This window comes from Hylobates moloch, unplaced genomic scaffold (assembly GCF_009828535.3).
Source record: "Hylobates moloch isolate HMO894 unplaced genomic scaffold, HMol_V3 SCAFFOLD_1, whole genome shotgun sequence".
NCBI classification, from domain to species: Eukaryota; Metazoa; Chordata; class Mammalia; order Primates; family Hylobatidae; genus Hylobates; species Hylobates moloch.
The window spans coordinates 219,842,999-219,860,335 of NW_026652276.1; the positions used below are offsets into that span (position 1 = coordinate 219,842,999).

Sequence of the window (17,337 nt, forward strand, 5' to 3'; positions counted from 1 at the left end):
ATGATCACTACTAACAATTTGAGAGGATTCATTCCAAACATTTTTCATTGTATATGTGTATATATTACAAAACTGGAATTACATTGACATAAAGATTTATATCCTGCTTTTTCTGTTTTGTATACTATGGCAAATGTTTTCCCAAGTAATTAAATGTTACCCAAGAATGTTTTTTGTTGCTGTTGTTGCTGTTGTTTTTTTGAGATGGAGTCTTGCTCTGTAATCCAGGCTGGAGAGCAGTGGCATGATCTCAGCTCACTGCAACCTCTGCCTCTTGGGTTCAAGCGATTCTCCTGCCTCCAGCCTCCTGGGTAGCTGAGATTACAGGCACACACCACCAGGACTGGCTAATTTTTGTATTTTTAGTAGAGATGGGGTTTTGTCACATTGGCCAGGCTGGTCTCAAACTCCTGACCTCCGGTGATCAGCCCACCTTGGCCTTCCAAAATGCTGGGATTATAGGTGTGAGGCACCATACCCAGTCCCAAAAATGGTTTTAAAAGCTACCCTGTATTTCATTATAAGCTGCTTCTAAGCTTTCACTTTTACCAACATTGTAATATTGAGATGGAGAACTTTGGATATGCATTTTTGTGCTCATCTTTGGTTATTTCCTTGGGGATAAAATTTCTAAAGGGCTACACCATAGAAGGAAAGGTATCCAAAATAAACTGACACACATCGTCTCAATTCCTGAGACTGGAATGACATGATAGCAGATTTTTGTTGCCCCCAAGCACTCGATTAAAGCAACAACAAAAAAAATCATGTCTACAGGAAGAAAGCATTATCCTAGGTCTCAGGTTATTTCTATAAACAATTGTGTGTAATTGCAATTTTGCCCACAATAAAAAATAACCAGGTATGCAAAGAAACATGACTACATGAATGAAAACAGCAGAAATAATAGACAATGGAAATAAACGAATGGGAAAAGAATGGCAAAGACTGAGGTCATCAGACACAGATTTTAAAGGAATTTTATCTTCTCTGTTTATGAAGATGAAGAACAGGACTGAATAGTTTAGCAGAAAAAAATATATAAAAAAGAACAGAATGGAAATTCTGGAACTAAAACTAAGATAATCAAAATTAAGAACCCAATGGGTAGTTATAAAAGAGGATTAGACACAGATGACAAGAGATTTAATAAAAGATTGGGCAGAAGGCAATATCCAGAGTAAAACATAGAAAAACAAAAAGATAAAGAATAAAGAAGAAGGTAAGAGAATTACAGGATGGAGTGGAAAGATCTAACCTATGTGTCATCAGTCACAAAAAGAGAGGAGAGAATGGTGCACAAGTAGTATTTGATGGCTGAGAAGTTTTCAAAACTTATTAATAACATCAAGCTCCAGGCCGGGAAGGGTGGCTTATGCCTGTAATCCCAGCACTTTGGAAGGCCAAGGTGAGCAGATCACGAGGTCAGGAGTTTGAGACTAGCCTTGCCCACATGGGGAAACCCCGTCTCTACTTAAAAATGCAAAATTAGGTGGGCATGGTGGTGTGTGCCTGTAATCCCAGCTACTCAGGAGGCTGAGGCAGGAGAATCGCTTGAACTCAGGAGGTGGAGGTTGCAGTGAGCCGAGATCGTGCCATTGCACTCCAGCCTGGGCAATAGAGTGAGACTTCGTCTCAAAAAATAATAATAATAAAATAAAATAAATAACATCAAGCTGCATATTCAATTGCCTACAAACCCCAAAGAGGACAAAAAAGGAATCCATACTTGAGCACATCAGAGTAAAACTGCCGAAAACGAAAGACAAGGAAAATTTTAAAGACAGCTAAAGAAATAAAAGAGGCAAATTATCTGCAAGGGAGCCCCAGTGAGGTGGACAGTTCTCAACAGAAACAGTGGTAGTCAAAAGAAATGAAATGTTACCTTTAAAGCACTGAAAGAAAATATCTGCCAACCTTACATTTTGTACCCAATGGAGGTAATTTCCAAGAATGAAGGAAGAATAAAAGCATATCCGGACAAACAAAATAACGTGTTAATCGCTCCACTGATGGAATACTAAATGGTATTCTTCAAAGAGAAGGAAAATGATTGCAGATGGAAGACCAGACATGCAGAAATAAATTAAGAACAATAAACTGGTAAATACGTAAACAAATTTAATAAATTTCACTCATATATTCACTTGGAAAAAATAATGACTTATTGAGTTAAAAAGTATGTATATAACTAACATACATGACTATAATGGTATAAAAATCAGGAGTGGGTAGGCCGGGTGCGGTGGCTCACGCCTGTAATCCCAGCACTTTGGGAGACCGAGGTGGGCAGATCACGAGGTCAGGAGATCGAGACCATCCGGGCTAACACGGTGAAACCCCATCTCTACTAAAAATACAAAAAAAATTAGCCTGGTGCGGTGGCGGGCGCCTGTAGTCCCAGCTACTCGGGAGGCTGAGGTGGGAGAATGGCGTGAACCCAGGAGGCGGAGCTTGCAGTGAGCCGAGATCACACCACTGTACTCCAGCCTGGGCGACAGAGACTCCATTTCAAAAAAAAAAAAATCAGGGGTGGATAAATAGAGTTAAAGTTCTGAGGGCTTCATATTATCTATGAAAGTGGTAAAAGTGTCAATTAATAGACTTTGATATGTTAAGAATGCACTTGTAAGAACATATATTCAGGGTAACTTGGATCTATGCTCCTGGGTTGCAGAATAAAATAATCTTAAAAAACAACAACAAAAAATCTCTACAAAATGGAATAACAAAATAACTCAATCCAAAAGTAGTGAGAAGAAAGAGAAAAGGAACATAAGCTAGATGGGAAGAGTAGAGAGCACTTGGTAAGATGATAGATTGATTGATTTGTTTGTTTTTAAATTTTAGAGACAAGGCCTCACTCTGTCACCCAGTCTGGAGTGTAGTGACTCCATCATGGCTCCCTGCCATCTCGGATATCCTGGGCTCAAGCAATCCTCCTATCTCAGCCTCCTGAGTAGCTGGGACCACAGGCTTGCATCACCAAACTCACGTTTTTTGTTGTTGTTGTTTTTTGTTTTTGTAGCAACAGAGTTTCACTATGTTGCCCAGGCTGGTCTCAGTCCTGGACTCAAGAAATCCTCCCATCTCGACCTCCCAAAGTGTTGGGATTACAGGTGTAAGCCACTGGCCCAGCCAGTAGAATGATAGATTTAAGCCTAAACATGTCAGTAAATACATCAAATGTAAATAGATTAAGTGGCCAAATTGAAGACAAAAATTGTCGGACTGGGTTTTTTTTTAAAAAAATTCAACACTGTATTTTCTCATAAGATACGTATCTGAAACATAGTACAGAGTTTTAGAAAAGTTGAAAGTAATATGATGGGAAAATGATTTAGCATGCCAAACAAAACAAAAGAAACCTGTTATAGCTATAGCAATATCAGACAAAGTAAAGTTTATGGCAAAAAGCATTACTAGAGATAAAGAAGACTGGGTGCAGTGGCTCATACCTATAATCCCAGCACTTTGGGAGGCTGAGATGGGAGTCTCACCTCAGGTCAGGAGTTCGAGACCAGCCTGGCCAACATGGTGAAACCAAATAGTGAAACCTGTCTCTACCAAAAATACAAAAATTACCCGGGTGTGGTGGCACATGCCTGTAATCCCAGCTATTCGGGAGACTGAGGAAGGAGAATCGCTTGGACCTGGGAGGTGAAAGTTGCAGTGAGCCGAGATCACGCCACTGCACTCCAGCCTGGGCGACAGAGACTTCATCTCAAAAAAAACAGAGATGAGGGATATTACAAAATGATTTTTTTAAAAGAAGGTTCAATTTGCCAGGCAGGTGTCAAAATTCTGTATTTGTTTGTACCTCAATTACAGCCTCAAATATTTAATGCAAAAGTTGACAAAACTACAGGGAAGAAAGAAACCCGCAATCATCTCTGTATTCAACAGAATAATTAGACCAAATTTTTAAAAGACAGGAAAAATACAGACGTTCTGAACCACACAATTAGCATCTTGATCTAATGGACTTACCCGGAACACTGACCCCACAACGGCACGACACATTCTTTTCAAGAGCCACAAAAATTGGTCATATGGTGTCTTTTAAATAACATCAAAAAATAGAAATCATCAAAGTATATTCGCAGATCACAGTGCAACTAAGCTAAAAATCAATAACAAAAAAATAACTGGGAAACCTCCATATGTTTGGAAATTAAGAAATATACTTCAGAGAAGATGGGAGGGAATAAGATACAGGACCCAGGTGGAAGGTTGCTTTCGCCAAGAGGAAGGACCCCCTTTTTGTTAATCTCCGCATGTCTGGACCATAGCTGCACCGCCTCCCAGTGCAATTTTGAACAAGCTAAATTAGTCATCCTGGGAAGTGTTCAAAAATGATTCCAAATGGTGGACCCCAGGACTTCCTTGCTGACTTTCTTACTTTGATCAACTAACTCTATGGCATGATCTTAACAGCTGTAGTTCTCAAGGTTTCCTAAAAGGGAACCTCTTGTTCTCTCCAAATTACAGACCCATCACTGAGGGGCAGGGAGTGAGGTTAACTCCTCCACAAACTAAGTGCTGCTCAGGTCAACATCTAGATGTTTGGGTCCCACAACCACCCAGAGCCTGACATTATTTTGTACAAACAGATCCTGACAGAGCCAGGAGCTAGAAGAGCCGTCAACCCCATCTCTGTGAGGGAGCTGGGGCTTGGCAGGCACAGGCTTGGTTAGGGCCACCATTCTCCTCTGAATGGAGTTTGGGTTAACCGGAGATGAAAAACCCAAGTTCAAGGTCAGAGGTCTTTTCCCCGAGATGGACAGGAGGCAATGGGCCCTATCAGCATCACAAGAGAAGCTTCATTAACATGAAATATTCTTCCCTGGGCCATTCCAGGCCACAGACTGCAGGTTTTCCATCTTTTAGCCCTGGAAACTCTCTGCCTACTTCTTTTCTTTTTCACGTGAAATCTTATCAGGGATAACAGATGAGATTGGAAGCAGTGAGAGCCGTGGAATCCCACTCTCTTGGCTACCCCTCTCTCCAACCACCACCATGGTGCCTGGCCACAGACATTTCAGCCTGAACTTTTAAAATAGTATGTGTAATCAAATACCTATCTCGCCCATTTAAAAAAAAAAAAAAAGTCTTGAGAAAGTCTAGCTTTGAGTAAGGCTACTTCCTGGTACACGCTCCAAAGTAAACCTGATACAAAATGTATGAGTGAGGAAACGGGCCACATGGAGTTATTAGTTGTAGACCTGCTAAAAACAGCAAATACTGGCGACACTCATAAAGTAAAAAGTGGCCACACACATACGGCCCTTTCTTTGGGGTTAACAGTTATCATTGGCCAGTCCAGCCCACCCCTATTTTTTTTTTTTTTTTTTTTTTTTTTTGAGACAGAGTCTCGCTCTTTTGCGCAGGCTGGAGTGCAGTGGCACAATCACGGTTCACTACAACCTCCACCTCCCCGGTTCAAGTGATTCTCCTGCCTCAGCCTCCCAAGTAGCTGGGATTACAGGCATGCACCACCTTGGCTGGCTAATATTTCTGTATTTTTTTAGTAGAGATGGGGTTTCACCATGTTGGCCAGGCTGGTCTCGAACTCCTGACCTCAAATGATCCGCCTGCCTCAGTTTCCCAAAGTGCTGGGATTACAGGCATGAGCCACCGTGCCTGCCCCAGCCTATACTATTTTAGAATAACAAAGTTCTTCCATCTGTAGATAGGAGAATGTTTGTCCTACAAACAGCTCATCTAAAACAGTCTGACATCACATAACAATGATAAAATAGGGAGGGAGGACCAACACATTATCCCCCTCCTCCACATCCACCGCTTGCCAGAATAGCTTTCCCTGATAAGACTTGATAGGATGGTGTCAGCTTAGGCTGCAGATGCTGTTCAATCCACCACTACAATAACCCCAGGCAGGCCATCTTACATATTTGTATACCTCAGGTTCCGATTCCATAGGAGGGACAGGCTCTGCTCACGTCAAACACATTAAAATGCACCCAGCGTCCCACGTTAAATCGTTTCCGTTTAAACATTTCAAGTGAACTGTGTAACTTTGCTTTTGAAACAATTATTTATTTTGCCCAGTTTTTGGTTGTTCAAATTTTTGTTTGTTTGGGGACAGGGTCTCACTGTGTCACCCAGGCTGGAGTGCAGTGGTGCCATCTCAGCTCACTGCAGCCTCGACCTGCTGGGCTCAAGTGATCCTGCCACCTCAGCCTCCTGAGTAGCTGAGACTACAGGTGCACACTACCATACCCAAGTAATTTTTTGTGGGTTTTTGTTTTTGCAGAGGCAGGGTCTTACTATGTTGTGCAGGCTGGTCTTAAACTCCCTGGCTCAAGTGATCTTCCCACCTTGGCCTCCCAAAGTGTTGGGATGACAGGCATGTGCCGATATGCCTGGTCTGTCGTTCAAATTTTGGATCTGAGAATATTTTCTCAGGTCTCACACATTTTGGAGATCCTTGAAAATCTTGGGGATTCCATGCACTGCTGTTATCCCTGGTATCCATTGGATAAATCAGTCCTGCCCTGTGAAGCTCACTGCAGGGTTTACTTGTGAGGAAAACATTGAGGACAGCATTTGTTCTACTAAGCAGTGTCCTCTCATGGGGACCTTGAGTTCCTTGAGCACAAGGGCTGTGTGGTCTTTCTCACCCCCAGGTCCCCACACCAAGAGCCTGGCCTGGCATGCAACTGTTTAATGTTCAACTAGTGGTAATGCCTAAACTGGACTTCTGTGCACTGACTGCAAATCCCCCTTCCTAGGGCACGTTGGCCCCATCACCAAATCCAGGAACATAGGCCACCACTATTTTATATCTTTGAGCAAATTAGAAAAAAGTGCCTCCCCTGGGCTGTTACATTCCACTAGGAAATCCTTCCTTGGGGCTTACTCACGCCTTCCATGTCTTTCCACAGAGCTGGAGTCCACCCCTCACCCTTACCAGGCCCATACATGTGCAGGAACACTTCCACACATGGCAGGCTGTGTGCACACAGACGATTCCCTCGCCTTTATAGGTGCTATTCCTTTGACTTGAAAAGCCCATCAACTCTAATGTGCACATACAAACTTCAGCGCCCAGCCCAAATATCACTTTCTCTGTGAATCTTTCCCCTATACCTCTCAGGCAGAGTTCATCGCATCCACCTTTTTATTCCCATCACAGTGGAAGGTACCCCTATCTGAGTCTTGCCAGGTTGCATCAAATTTCTTTCTTCCGGGTTTGGTTCCCTGCTGAACTGTGCTCTCAAGGGGAAGAGGCGTGTCTCAGTCATCTCAGTCTCCAATGCCAAGGATGAGACCTTTTAGATACATGGTGGGTCTTCAATAAATGTTTTAAACTGAATGCAGAGCTCTAGTCAAGTTACTCCTCAGCTCAAAATCTCTACAGAACCTTCCCCTTTGCTTCCTGACTTTGTTTCAAATTCCTCTACCAGGCACGCAGAAGCTTAGCCCACAGCTCTCCTCTCGCCTCCCCACCTCACCCGGGTGCTGCTGGTACAGCCGACCTCTGACACTTCCTTACCTCTGGGCCTTTGTTCATCTGTCCCTCCACCTACGATGCCGTCTTCCTCTCTCCCCCTGTCAAAATTCTAGCCATCCTTCAAGGCCCAGGCCAAATGCCATTTTCTTTCTTTTTTTTTTAGAAATGGAGTCTCCCTCTGTCACCCAGGCTGGAATGCAGGGGCAGGATCTCGGCTTACTGCAACCTCTGTCTTCCGGGTTCAAGCGATTTTCCTGCCTCAGCTTCCCGAGTGGCTGGGACTACAGGCATGCACCACCACACCTGGCTAATTTTGGTATTTTTATTAGAGATGGAGTTTCACCATTTTGGCCAGACTGGTCTTAAACTCCTGACTTCAAGTGATCCACCTGCCTCAGCCTCCCAGAGTGCTGGGATTACAGGGTGAGGCCCCATGCCCAACCTCAAATGCCATTTTCTTCTTGAAGCATCCCATCAGCAGATGTGGCCTCCACTGTTGAAACCCACCGTGCTTTATCCTTCCCAAGCCATTCCTCAAACACTTCTCTGGGGTTGAATGATGCGTGTTTGTAATTAACGCACTTCGAGAGCAGGTATCTCCCAACTTTAGCACAGTGCAATCAATGCACATAGTAGGTGCTCAGTGAATATTGGACCAAATGGAATTGAGCATCCATGCTACACCTGCAGATGGGAGAGGCAGCAAACTCATGTCCCAGGAACCAGCATGACACAGATCTCTCTTGTCCTCCCCTTTTTTCTCAATAACGACAACATTTGCGCTCAGGGGAGAAGGGCATAGCTTGCCCCTCCCTTCCTTCCTCGGCCAACAGTTTGGCTTCCCTTCTAGAGAGGTGAGAGAAGGTGTGACAGGCCAAGTTTCCTTTGCTCCACCCCGTCGTGTTTCCCCCAAACACCCAGCATAAGTTCACCTCTGGCAGAGTTGCTTTCCAGCTCCTGCAGGCGGGAGTCGGCTCACCTGCAGCAGGCACTCGGCACAACTCCGCAGCACCGGCTCACCTGCACCGGGCACTCAGCACAGCCTCCAGCATGCAGCGCCTCCCCACTGCCACCCGGGCCACCCTGATCCTCAGCCTGGCCTTTGCCTCCCTCCACTTGGCTTGCTTGGCAGGTAGCGTTATGAGCTTTTTTCGTGGCCAGGCTGGGAAGGGGGAGGGAAGGAGGGAAGAGAGGTGGGAGGGAAAGAAGGAGGAGGGGGAAGATTCTTTGGCCAGGGTTGGTCCTGCACAAAGGAAGGAGGAAACAGAACTTTCTCATCTGAAGGATTAGGCAGGGGGTGGGAGGTGGGGCGGGGGTGGGGGGGAGGAGGTCTTAGGTTGGCCTAAGACAGAGATCAGATACTCAATTCCTCAGCTAAGGCAGGAGCAGCCACCTCTCTTGGCCTTTGCCACAAAGAAAGGAAAACGTTATTTGCTGGAGTCTCACCCATCAGGGGACCAAAATGATATCTTTTGGTCCGCTGTGTCCTGAAGGCTCCTTCTCAGCCCCACTGGGGTGTTGTGCTTTGCAATCCTCCCTGTGCACATTTGTGTCTGACCTTCCCTTTTCTAAGTCCTCCATCCCTCCCTGCCCCTTGTACTTTCTCTGCGACTTTCACAAAACCTGACCGCCAGGAGGGCTGCCATTCACTGTCTCCCACCCTCCTGCCTCCCCGGGCACTGGAAATGCTGGGTTATCTCCCCATTTTCCTGTGGAGGCTGGAAGGCTGATCTACATCCCCTGCCTTGCCCTGCCAGGCTGGGGTCTGCAACTCATGGCAGAGGGACCTTGGTTACCATCTCATGCTCCTGGCTTTGATCTTGTTCTCAGCCACCTCAGAACACCACCACACTCTCTATGCCCTGCAACACTCCTGCTCCCAAAACCAACCCTGCCCCCCAAAGTCCTGTATCTGCCCCTCTCATCCTCAGACTCTCTTCTGTAGCCACTGCCAGGGGTGTTGGTGTTGAGGTTCAAGATGTGTGCTCTTGAGCCGCTGAGCCTGAACCCAACTCCAGCTTCCATGACTCACTAGCTATGTGACTTCGAGCAAATTACTTTACCTCTCTATGCCAAGTTTCCTCCTTTATCTCATGGGGACAATCATAGTGCTTGTCAAGAGGAATTGATATAATTTCATGTAAAGAACTTAGAAATAGCCCATAGAACACACACAGTGAATGTCAGCAATTATGGTAAGTACATTCATTTTATTTTCCAACTTCACCCCTCCCCAAATAAGAGTGCTGAGTTTCTTTCTACTTACCCTGACAGTGCCTTGCTTATGATGGGAGCTCAGATTCAGAAGACAAGTTTAACTGCACTGAATCATTGGGTCTTCCCAGCAGCTTTTCCTGTGGAATAGCCCCAAGTGGGGCCAGTCCCTCCCTCGCTTCTGGCTCTGCTTATAAGGGAGGAGGGTGATGTTTAAATTCTTAGGAATTTTCACCAGGGCTATTCCATCTGAACCACAGAAAATTGCTGATATTGAACAATTTTCACCTATAACAATGGCAATTTCGTAAGATTGAACCTAACCCTAGCATTCAGCCAACTAGGGTTTTTTCCACTCACTTTGGAAGAGGACAACTTCCATTCTAGGTGTAGAGGTGAGATGAAAGTCAGGACCAAGGAAGTTATTTGAGTCATAAGGAAAATTAGAATAGTGAGGAATCAGTTTCTCCAAAACAAATAAAGACCAGGCTCTAAGCCATTTAGCTGTAAATAATTTACAGTAACAGATTGCATCGAGGCAATTACTATACTTTAAGCAGGACATTGGAGTGGCTTGGGGGTTGGGTGAAATAAAATTAGTCTCAGCAGCAACTTCATGGCTTTAGCTAAACAGCAGGTTTCTTCTTAACTCGTCCTGCTGTGTGACAACAAGCTCCTTTGAAGGACACGCTGACCCACAGTCAGGGGAGCCTTGAGAGTTTCCACATCTACCACTTTTTTTTTCCTTTTTGCATTCCCAAAGAAGCAGAATGAACGGCAATATAATTTCTAGGAAGGTTCTTCCAATCCATCTCTTGGTTTCCATCTACCTAGGTCAGCATGAGCACTGTCTAATAATAGAACTTGCACTGAGGGTGGAAATGTCCCATGTCTGAGTGGTGCTTCCAATATGGTAGCCACTAGTCACACATGGCAATGGAACCCCTGGCATGTGTCTAATGTAACAAAGAAGCTGAGTTTTTTTTTATTTAACTTTTAATTTAATTTTTAAATTTAATTTTAATTTTTTAATTTAATTTTTAATTTAATTTTAAATTCAATTAATTGAATTTAATTTTAATAAATTTAAACAACCACAAGTGGCTAGTGGCTGCCGTATTGAACCATATGGACTTAGAGGTCATCTGTCTTCTTATTGTCAGTTATGGACGGGAACCTGGATGCCTCAGATCCCTAACCCAATCCCACACCCCAAGCCAACAGGACTTTAAGAATTCATGCTAAAGTCCTTTTTATCTTTCCGCTCTTTGCTCATGAATCAATCTATGTGCTGCGTATTCTGGCAATCTCTGGGCTTGCTTGTATGATGTTTAATTTTTTTTGACAGCCATCATTCTGGAGGCTGGAAGTCCAAGATCAAAGTGTTGATGGTTTGATTTCTCCTGAGGCCTCCCTCCTTGGGTTGCAGATAGACGCCTTCTCACTGGGTTCTCACGTGGACTTTTCTCTGTGCATGTGTGTTGCTGATGTTTCTTCTTCTTCCTCTTCTTCTTTTTTAGACGGAGTTTCACTCTTGTCACCCAGGCTGGAGTGCAATGGCGTGATCTCAGCTCACTGCAACCTCCGCCTCCCGGGTTCAAGCAATTCTCCTGCCTCAGCCTCCCAAGTAGCTGGGATTACAGGCATGCACCACCACGCCCGGCTGATTTTTGTATTTTTAGTAGAGATGGGGTTTCATCATGTTGGCCAGGCTGTTCTCGAACTCCTGACCTCAGGTGATCTGCCCCCCTCGGCCTCCCAAAATGCTGGGATTACAGGTGTGAACCACTGCCCCTGGCCTCTTCTTCGTCTTATAATGACCCCACCCATAGGGCCTCATTTAAGCTTAACTGCCTCTTTGAAGGTCCCATCTCCAAATACAATCACATTGTGGGTTAGGACTTCAATATATGAAACTGGGGAGAGGGGAACATAATTCGGTCCATAACAGGGAGTTAGCTTTGTTGCAGAAAGCCTCGATATGCCCATGCTGGAGCTTCTATAATACTTTTATAATACTCACTACTGATTTACAAGAAACTTTCAAAATCTATGCCTGGGAATGGCTTTTGCTAGTGCCTGAGACTATCTCCTATCTTTTCTTCCAGAAGCAAGCAGCAGCAACAGCTCAACCTTGACCGCTCACCACCCAGACCCTGGGACCCTGGAGCAGTGCCTCAGTAAGCTTCTCCTGCCAACTGCTCTAACCCCAGAACTGGCCCTCGGCTTGGGAGGGAAACAAAGGCCTCGCCTCTTTCCGTTGATTGGTGTCAAGTGGCCAAGGGTCTGCCTGGCCTTCCTGTGCACCAGTGTGGTTTGTCCCAGAACTATTTGCAGAGCAGGTCTAAAAGGATTTCTTGGCTCTGATCCCCATCTAGGTACACAATCTTTGACACAGACTGCTTTAATGACCCATCCCAGGTCAGCAGCTAACAATGCCCTAGGTTCAAATGCTTGAAGAAGTTTGGAGGTGGAAAGGCCATAAGAAATCATCTAGTCCAGCTTCCACCCAATGCAAGAGCTTGGTTTTGGTGTCCTTAGCATACATATTTCTTCTTCTTCTATGCACATTCTTCCTCTTCTTGCATACTTCTAGCCGCAAGGCGCTCAGTAATTCATAGAGCAACCACTATTATGCATGTCTAGCTGATAGAAAGTTTTGCAGCTGGGCGCAGTGGCTCACGCCTGTAATCCCAGCATTTTGGGAAGCTGAGGCGGGTGGATCACCTAAGGTCAGGAGTTTGAGACCAGCCTGACCAATATGGTGAAACCCTGTCTCTACTAAAAATACAAAAAAATTAGCTGAATATGGTGGCATGCATCTGTAGTGCAAGCTACTAGGGAGGCTGAGACAGGAGAATTGCTTGAACCTGGGAGGCAGAGCTGCCGTGAGCCGAGATTGCACCACTGCACTCCAGCCTGGGCAACACAGTGAGACTCCCTCTCAAAAAACATAAAAGAAAGTTTCACTTTATTTTATCTGGTTCCCTTTATCCTGCCCTCATTGAATGACCGAATGCATTAACTTAGGCACTTAAAAGGAAGGGTAGGCTGGCCGTGGTGGCTCATGCCTGTAATACCAGCACTTTGGGGGCCGAGGCGGGTGAATCACGAGGCCAGGAGTTCAAGACCAGCCTGGCCAACATGGCGAAACCCCATCTCTACTGAAAATACCAAAAATTAGCTGGGTGTGGTGGCACGTGCCTGTAATCCCAGCTACTTGGGAGGCTGAGGCAGGAGAATTGCTTGAACCCAGAAGGCGGAGGTTGCAGTGAGCCAAGATCATGCCATTGCACTCCAGCCTGGGCGACAGAGTGAGACTCTGTCTCAAAAAGGAAAAAAAAAAAAAAGGAAGGGTATTAGGGAATAATACATAGAGGTTAAGAGTATGACTTCAGAGTCCTGCAGACTTGGCGTTTGAGTTCTTCTTGTGACCATCTTGTGACCTTGGGCAAATTACAGCCTCAGTTTCTTCATGTAAAATGGGAATAAAAGTCACACCTGTCGCTTCGTGAGGAAGGCATAAGCTAACGTGTAAAAGCACTCAGCACAGTGCATGGCACGTAGTAGGCCTCATCAGTGTCAGCTACCGTGCTGTGATTGTTCCGTTAATATTAACGGTAGAGGAGCCTGGGCAGGGCTGGTGGTGCATGCCGTCGTCCTTGCTGTCCCTTTCCCACCAGACGTGGACTTCTGCCCACAAGCAGCCCGGTGCTGCCGCACAGGAGTGGACGAGTACGGCTGGATCGCGGCGGCTGTTGGCTGGAGCCTCTGGTTCCTCACCCTCATCCTGCTCTGTGTGGACAAACTGATGAAGCTGACTCCAGATGAGCCCAAGGACTTGCAAGCATGAGACCCAGGCTCGGTGCACAAAACGGTGATCGCCACCAATTTGTGGCTAATGGGGAAGAGAAGTAGGGCTAACATAGTTTCTATTATTTAAGTCATTTTCACCTTTAAGTTTCAGTTACTTTTACAAGGGAAAGAAGAAAGAGCGGGAGAACCAAATGAGGCAAGCCAGTGCTGCCCTTGCATGTCGCTCCCAAGGGCTCCTGGGCCTTCTGTGCCCAGGTGACTCCTCTCTCAGGATAGTCCCTCTGTAATCTGTCCTGTTTTAACCTTTCTTCTAGGCACCAAGGGAGGTGCACAAGAAACTATAAGACTTAGTCTCATCATCAACATGTTCAGAAACAAATGCATAACCTTCTCACCAAAACCAGGTTATTGGCTTCTGTCCCTGGCTTGAGTCCCGGGCTTAATTGTCATTTCAGAATGTGAGAATCAGTCAGGTACGGTGGCTCACGCCTGTAATCCCAGCATTTTGGGAGGCAGAGGTGGGCAGATCACTCAAGGTCAGGAGTTCCAGATCAGCCTGGCCAACATGGTGAAACCCTGTCTCTACTAAAAATACAAAAATTAGCCAGGTATGGTGGTGCACACCTGTAATCCCAGCTACCTAGGAGGCTGAGGCAGGAGAATCTCTTGAACCTGGGAGGCGGAAGTTGCAGTGAGCCAAGATCATGCCACTGCACTCCAGCCTGGGCGACAGAGTGAGACTCTGTATCAGAAAAAAAAAAAAAAAAAAAAGAATGTGAGGATCAGGCGGGCATGGTGGCTCATGCCTGCAATCCCAGCACTTTGAGAGACTGAGACAGGAGGATCACTTTAGCCCAGGAATTCGAGACCAGCCTGGGCAAGATGGCAAGACCTTGTTTCTATTAAAAAATTGGTTAAAGTTAAAAATAAAAATGTGAGAGCCGGGCGCGGTGGCTCAAGCCTGTAATCCCAGCACTTTGGGAGGCTGAGGCGGGCGGATCACGAGGTCAGGAGATCGAGACCATCCTGGCTAACATGGTGAAACCCCGTCTCTACTAAAAAAACACAAAAAAATTAGCCGGGCGTGTTGGCGGGCGCCTGTATTCCCAGCTACTCGGGAGGCTGAGGCAGGAGAATGGCGTGAACCCAGGAGGTGGAGGTTGCGGTGAGCCGAGATCGCGCCACTGCACTCCAGCCTGGGGGACAGAGAAAGACTCCGTCTCAAAAAAAAAATAAAATAAAATAAAATAAAATAAAATAAAATAAAATAAAATAAAATAAAATAAAATAAAAATGTGAGAATCCCCTTGACACTCCCACCATCTTCACCCCTACCTCAGGTCCTTCTCCAGCTCTCCTTCTGGCTTCATCCTGTCTTCCATGGGTTTCCTGTCGCACCCATTCTCCCCGCCGGTGCCCTAGTTTTGGCCTTCACTGCCTTCCCCTAGAACACACCAGAGATATTGCATTCTGTCCTCACTGTCTTCAGGATCTTCCTCCCCAGCTCATCACTCCCCATGGGCAGCTGCCAGGGTAGGCACTGTCACCTCCTGTCGACAACAGTCAGTAGCTCCTAAGGACTAAAACTTCTCAGCCCAGCATCCAGCTCTTTGGAGGAGTCCATCTGTCCCCCAGCACATCCAGGAGTAAGGACTCCGACTGGCCCACTCCTCATCCTGGTGTCTTCAGCTTCTCTGCTGCCATGTTCTTTGCTGGGATGGCTGCTTCCCAACTCCACCTCCAGAATCAAGGATATTCCTTCAAGCCCAGCTCGAATGCTTGAGCTGCCTGGAGCCTTCCTGGTCATCCTTGGGTGACCTGGAGCTGGTGCTCTTAGAGCACTTCTGCTCTGCCCTGATGCGCAGCTGTTGTGAATGGGCCTCTCCATAGTTTATCCTTCCTCACACCCCTGGGGCATAGTACCCTATTCAAGTTTGTCCAACGAGTGCATGGGTGAATGAATGAATGAATGAACAAATGAGACTTTGCCCTAGACAACTGAAGGTCCTCACTCTGCATTAGGAGCCTCCATTTTTCTCCAGATGGTTGAAATAAGCAGCCTCCGAAGGAGCCAGTGATTTGATCACTGCTCTCTCAGTAAATTGCAGTCATTGTCACTTAGTGTGGAGAGTGGACGTTGCACAAAACTGTGAAACCTTGCAGAGGAGGAGAGGGCACGTTTATCAGAAGAAAGAAAGGACAAAATGACTCCTTATGAAGCAGTTTCTGCCCTCTGTGAGAAAACATGTATTTAGATCAGATAAACTCTAGTCAAAATACAAAAAGGAAAAATGAAAGACCTCTGAAATAGGAACAATCTCTCAAAGAGGCAGATGACGCAAAACTGCTCAATTGCTCTTTCAGAAAATCTAAGTAAATTTCCCTGACAACAGAAACTTGAAGAGATTGCCTAGTTCATCTTGTAGTCTTCCAAAACAGCAGATAATTTCTGAATCTCAGATGTTGAATCAGTACAATGGGATGAATTTCTTGTTCCTAAGTGTTCAATGATCACACACATAAAACAGTCTGAGCCTGAGCAACATAGTGAGACCCTGTCGCTACAAAAAAAAAAAAAAATTAGCCAGGCATGGTGGTGCACACTGATAGTCCCAGCTACTCAGGAGGCTGAGGTAGGCGGATCACTTGAGCTAGGGAGTTCAAAGCTGCAGTGAGCCATGTTCGTGCCACTGCACTCCAGCCTGGGCAACAAAGTGAGACCCTGTCTGGAAAAAAAAAAAAAAGTGTCTGCATAATTCCTGGTGCATTTTGTGGATATCCAATATGAGTATGTGTTCCATGTTTTTAGAAATTCAAAGGAAGCGTTTCCACAATATGTGATGGTTTATTTCCCAAGAGATGAAAGATTCATTAAGGTGCATGCTTTGATTTAACATCTGCAAACATTTAAAAAATATAACGGTGTGTGACACAGCAGTGAGAGTACTATCTTTTTTTAAAAAGGGAAATTAAGATTTATTTCTGGCCAATGTGAACAGAAATAAGTCACTTTATCTCACTGGGCACCAATTTTACACGTGGAAAATAGAAGAATTGGATTAAATCAGCAGTTTCAAGCTGAGTTGCAAAAGTTCACGGAGCCATTTCAGTCGCTTCATGGAATTGGGGTAGGCATGAGGCCCATTGTTCTTTCAACTTGAGCAGCTTGGCTCTTGTGTCATTAAACCTTGTGGTAGGATTTTTTTTTTTTTTTCTGCTTTAATAAGTGAAGCGTCAGGGCACCAGTTGGTGTCTGAGATGCACTCCAGTCTGGGGAACCCTGTAGATTCTTAGACTACTTTGAACTGAAGTATGTGCAGTCTGCTATCTCACATTAAAATGCAGGCATTTTGTCAATTGCTTTTCTTTCATCTGCACAAAAGGAAGGAGAGAATGAATCAATACAGCCACTCTTTTCCTTGAGACCGCAAAGAAAATGGTTCTATAGTTTGATGGTTCTACTTCCCAGATGCTACCTCCCAGATTTATTCTCAACAGAAAATTTTTTGATTACAGCAGACCAGATCTTTATCTGTCAATAAGTTAAAAAAAGATAATCTGGGCTGGATGTGGTGGTTCACGCCTATAATTCCAGCACTTCGGGAGGCCAAGACAGGAGGATTGCTTCAGCCTAGGAATTTGAGACCAGCCTGGGCAACATGGCAAAACCCCATTTCTACAAAAAATACAAAAAAATTATTTGGGACTGGTGGCGCATGCCTGTGGTCCCAGCTACTCGGGATGCTGAGGTGGGACGATCATTTGAGCCCAGGAGGTTGAGGCTGCAGTGAGCTATGATCTTGCCACTGCACTCCAGCCTGGGTGACAGA

At 45.4% G+C, this 17,337-nt stretch overlaps 2 protein-coding genes across 2 annotated transcripts in view; one reads left to right on the forward strand and one right to left on the reverse strand.

Annotated features, from left to right (window-relative positions):
* The first annotated feature begins 8,527 nt into the window (after window positions 1-8,527).
* On the forward strand, window positions 8,528-13,544 carry TMEM213 (transmembrane protein 213). The gene is made up of 3 exons (XM_032761882.2): window positions 8,528-8,609; window positions 11,800-11,871; window positions 13,375-13,544. The coding sequence occupies exons 1-3, from the start codon at window positions 8,528-8,530 to the stop codon at window positions 13,542-13,544; spliced, it is 324 nt and encodes a 107-aa protein (XP_032617773.1).
* Window positions 13,545-16,770: 3,226 nt separating this feature from the next.
* Window positions 16,771-17,337, reverse strand: part of KIAA1549 (KIAA1549 ortholog) — a 117,100-nt gene continuing 116,533 nt past the window's right edge. Inside the window, exon 19 of the mRNA XM_058427099.1 lies at window positions 16,771-16,879. Coding sequence (XP_058283082.1) covers window positions 16,832-16,879 — 48 coding nt within the window. The 3' untranslated portion in view covers window positions 16,771-16,831. The remainder of the gene's footprint in view (window positions 16,880-17,337) is intronic.

Bases quoted from the DNA above. Each gene is read 5' to 3' on its own strand.
- TMEM213 (XM_032761882.2), top strand. From the start codon at position 8,528: ATGCAGCGCCTCCCCACTGCCACCCGGGCCACCCTGATCCTCAGCCTG. The intron at 8,610-11,799 runs GTAGCGTTATGA...CTTTTCTTCCAG, and splicing joins CCACTTGGCTTGCTTGGCAG to AAGCAAGCAGCAGCAACAGC. The intron at 11,872-13,374 runs GTAAGCTTCTCC...CTTTCCCACCAG, and splicing joins GACCCTGGAGCAGTGCCTCA to ACGTGGACTTCTGCCCACAA.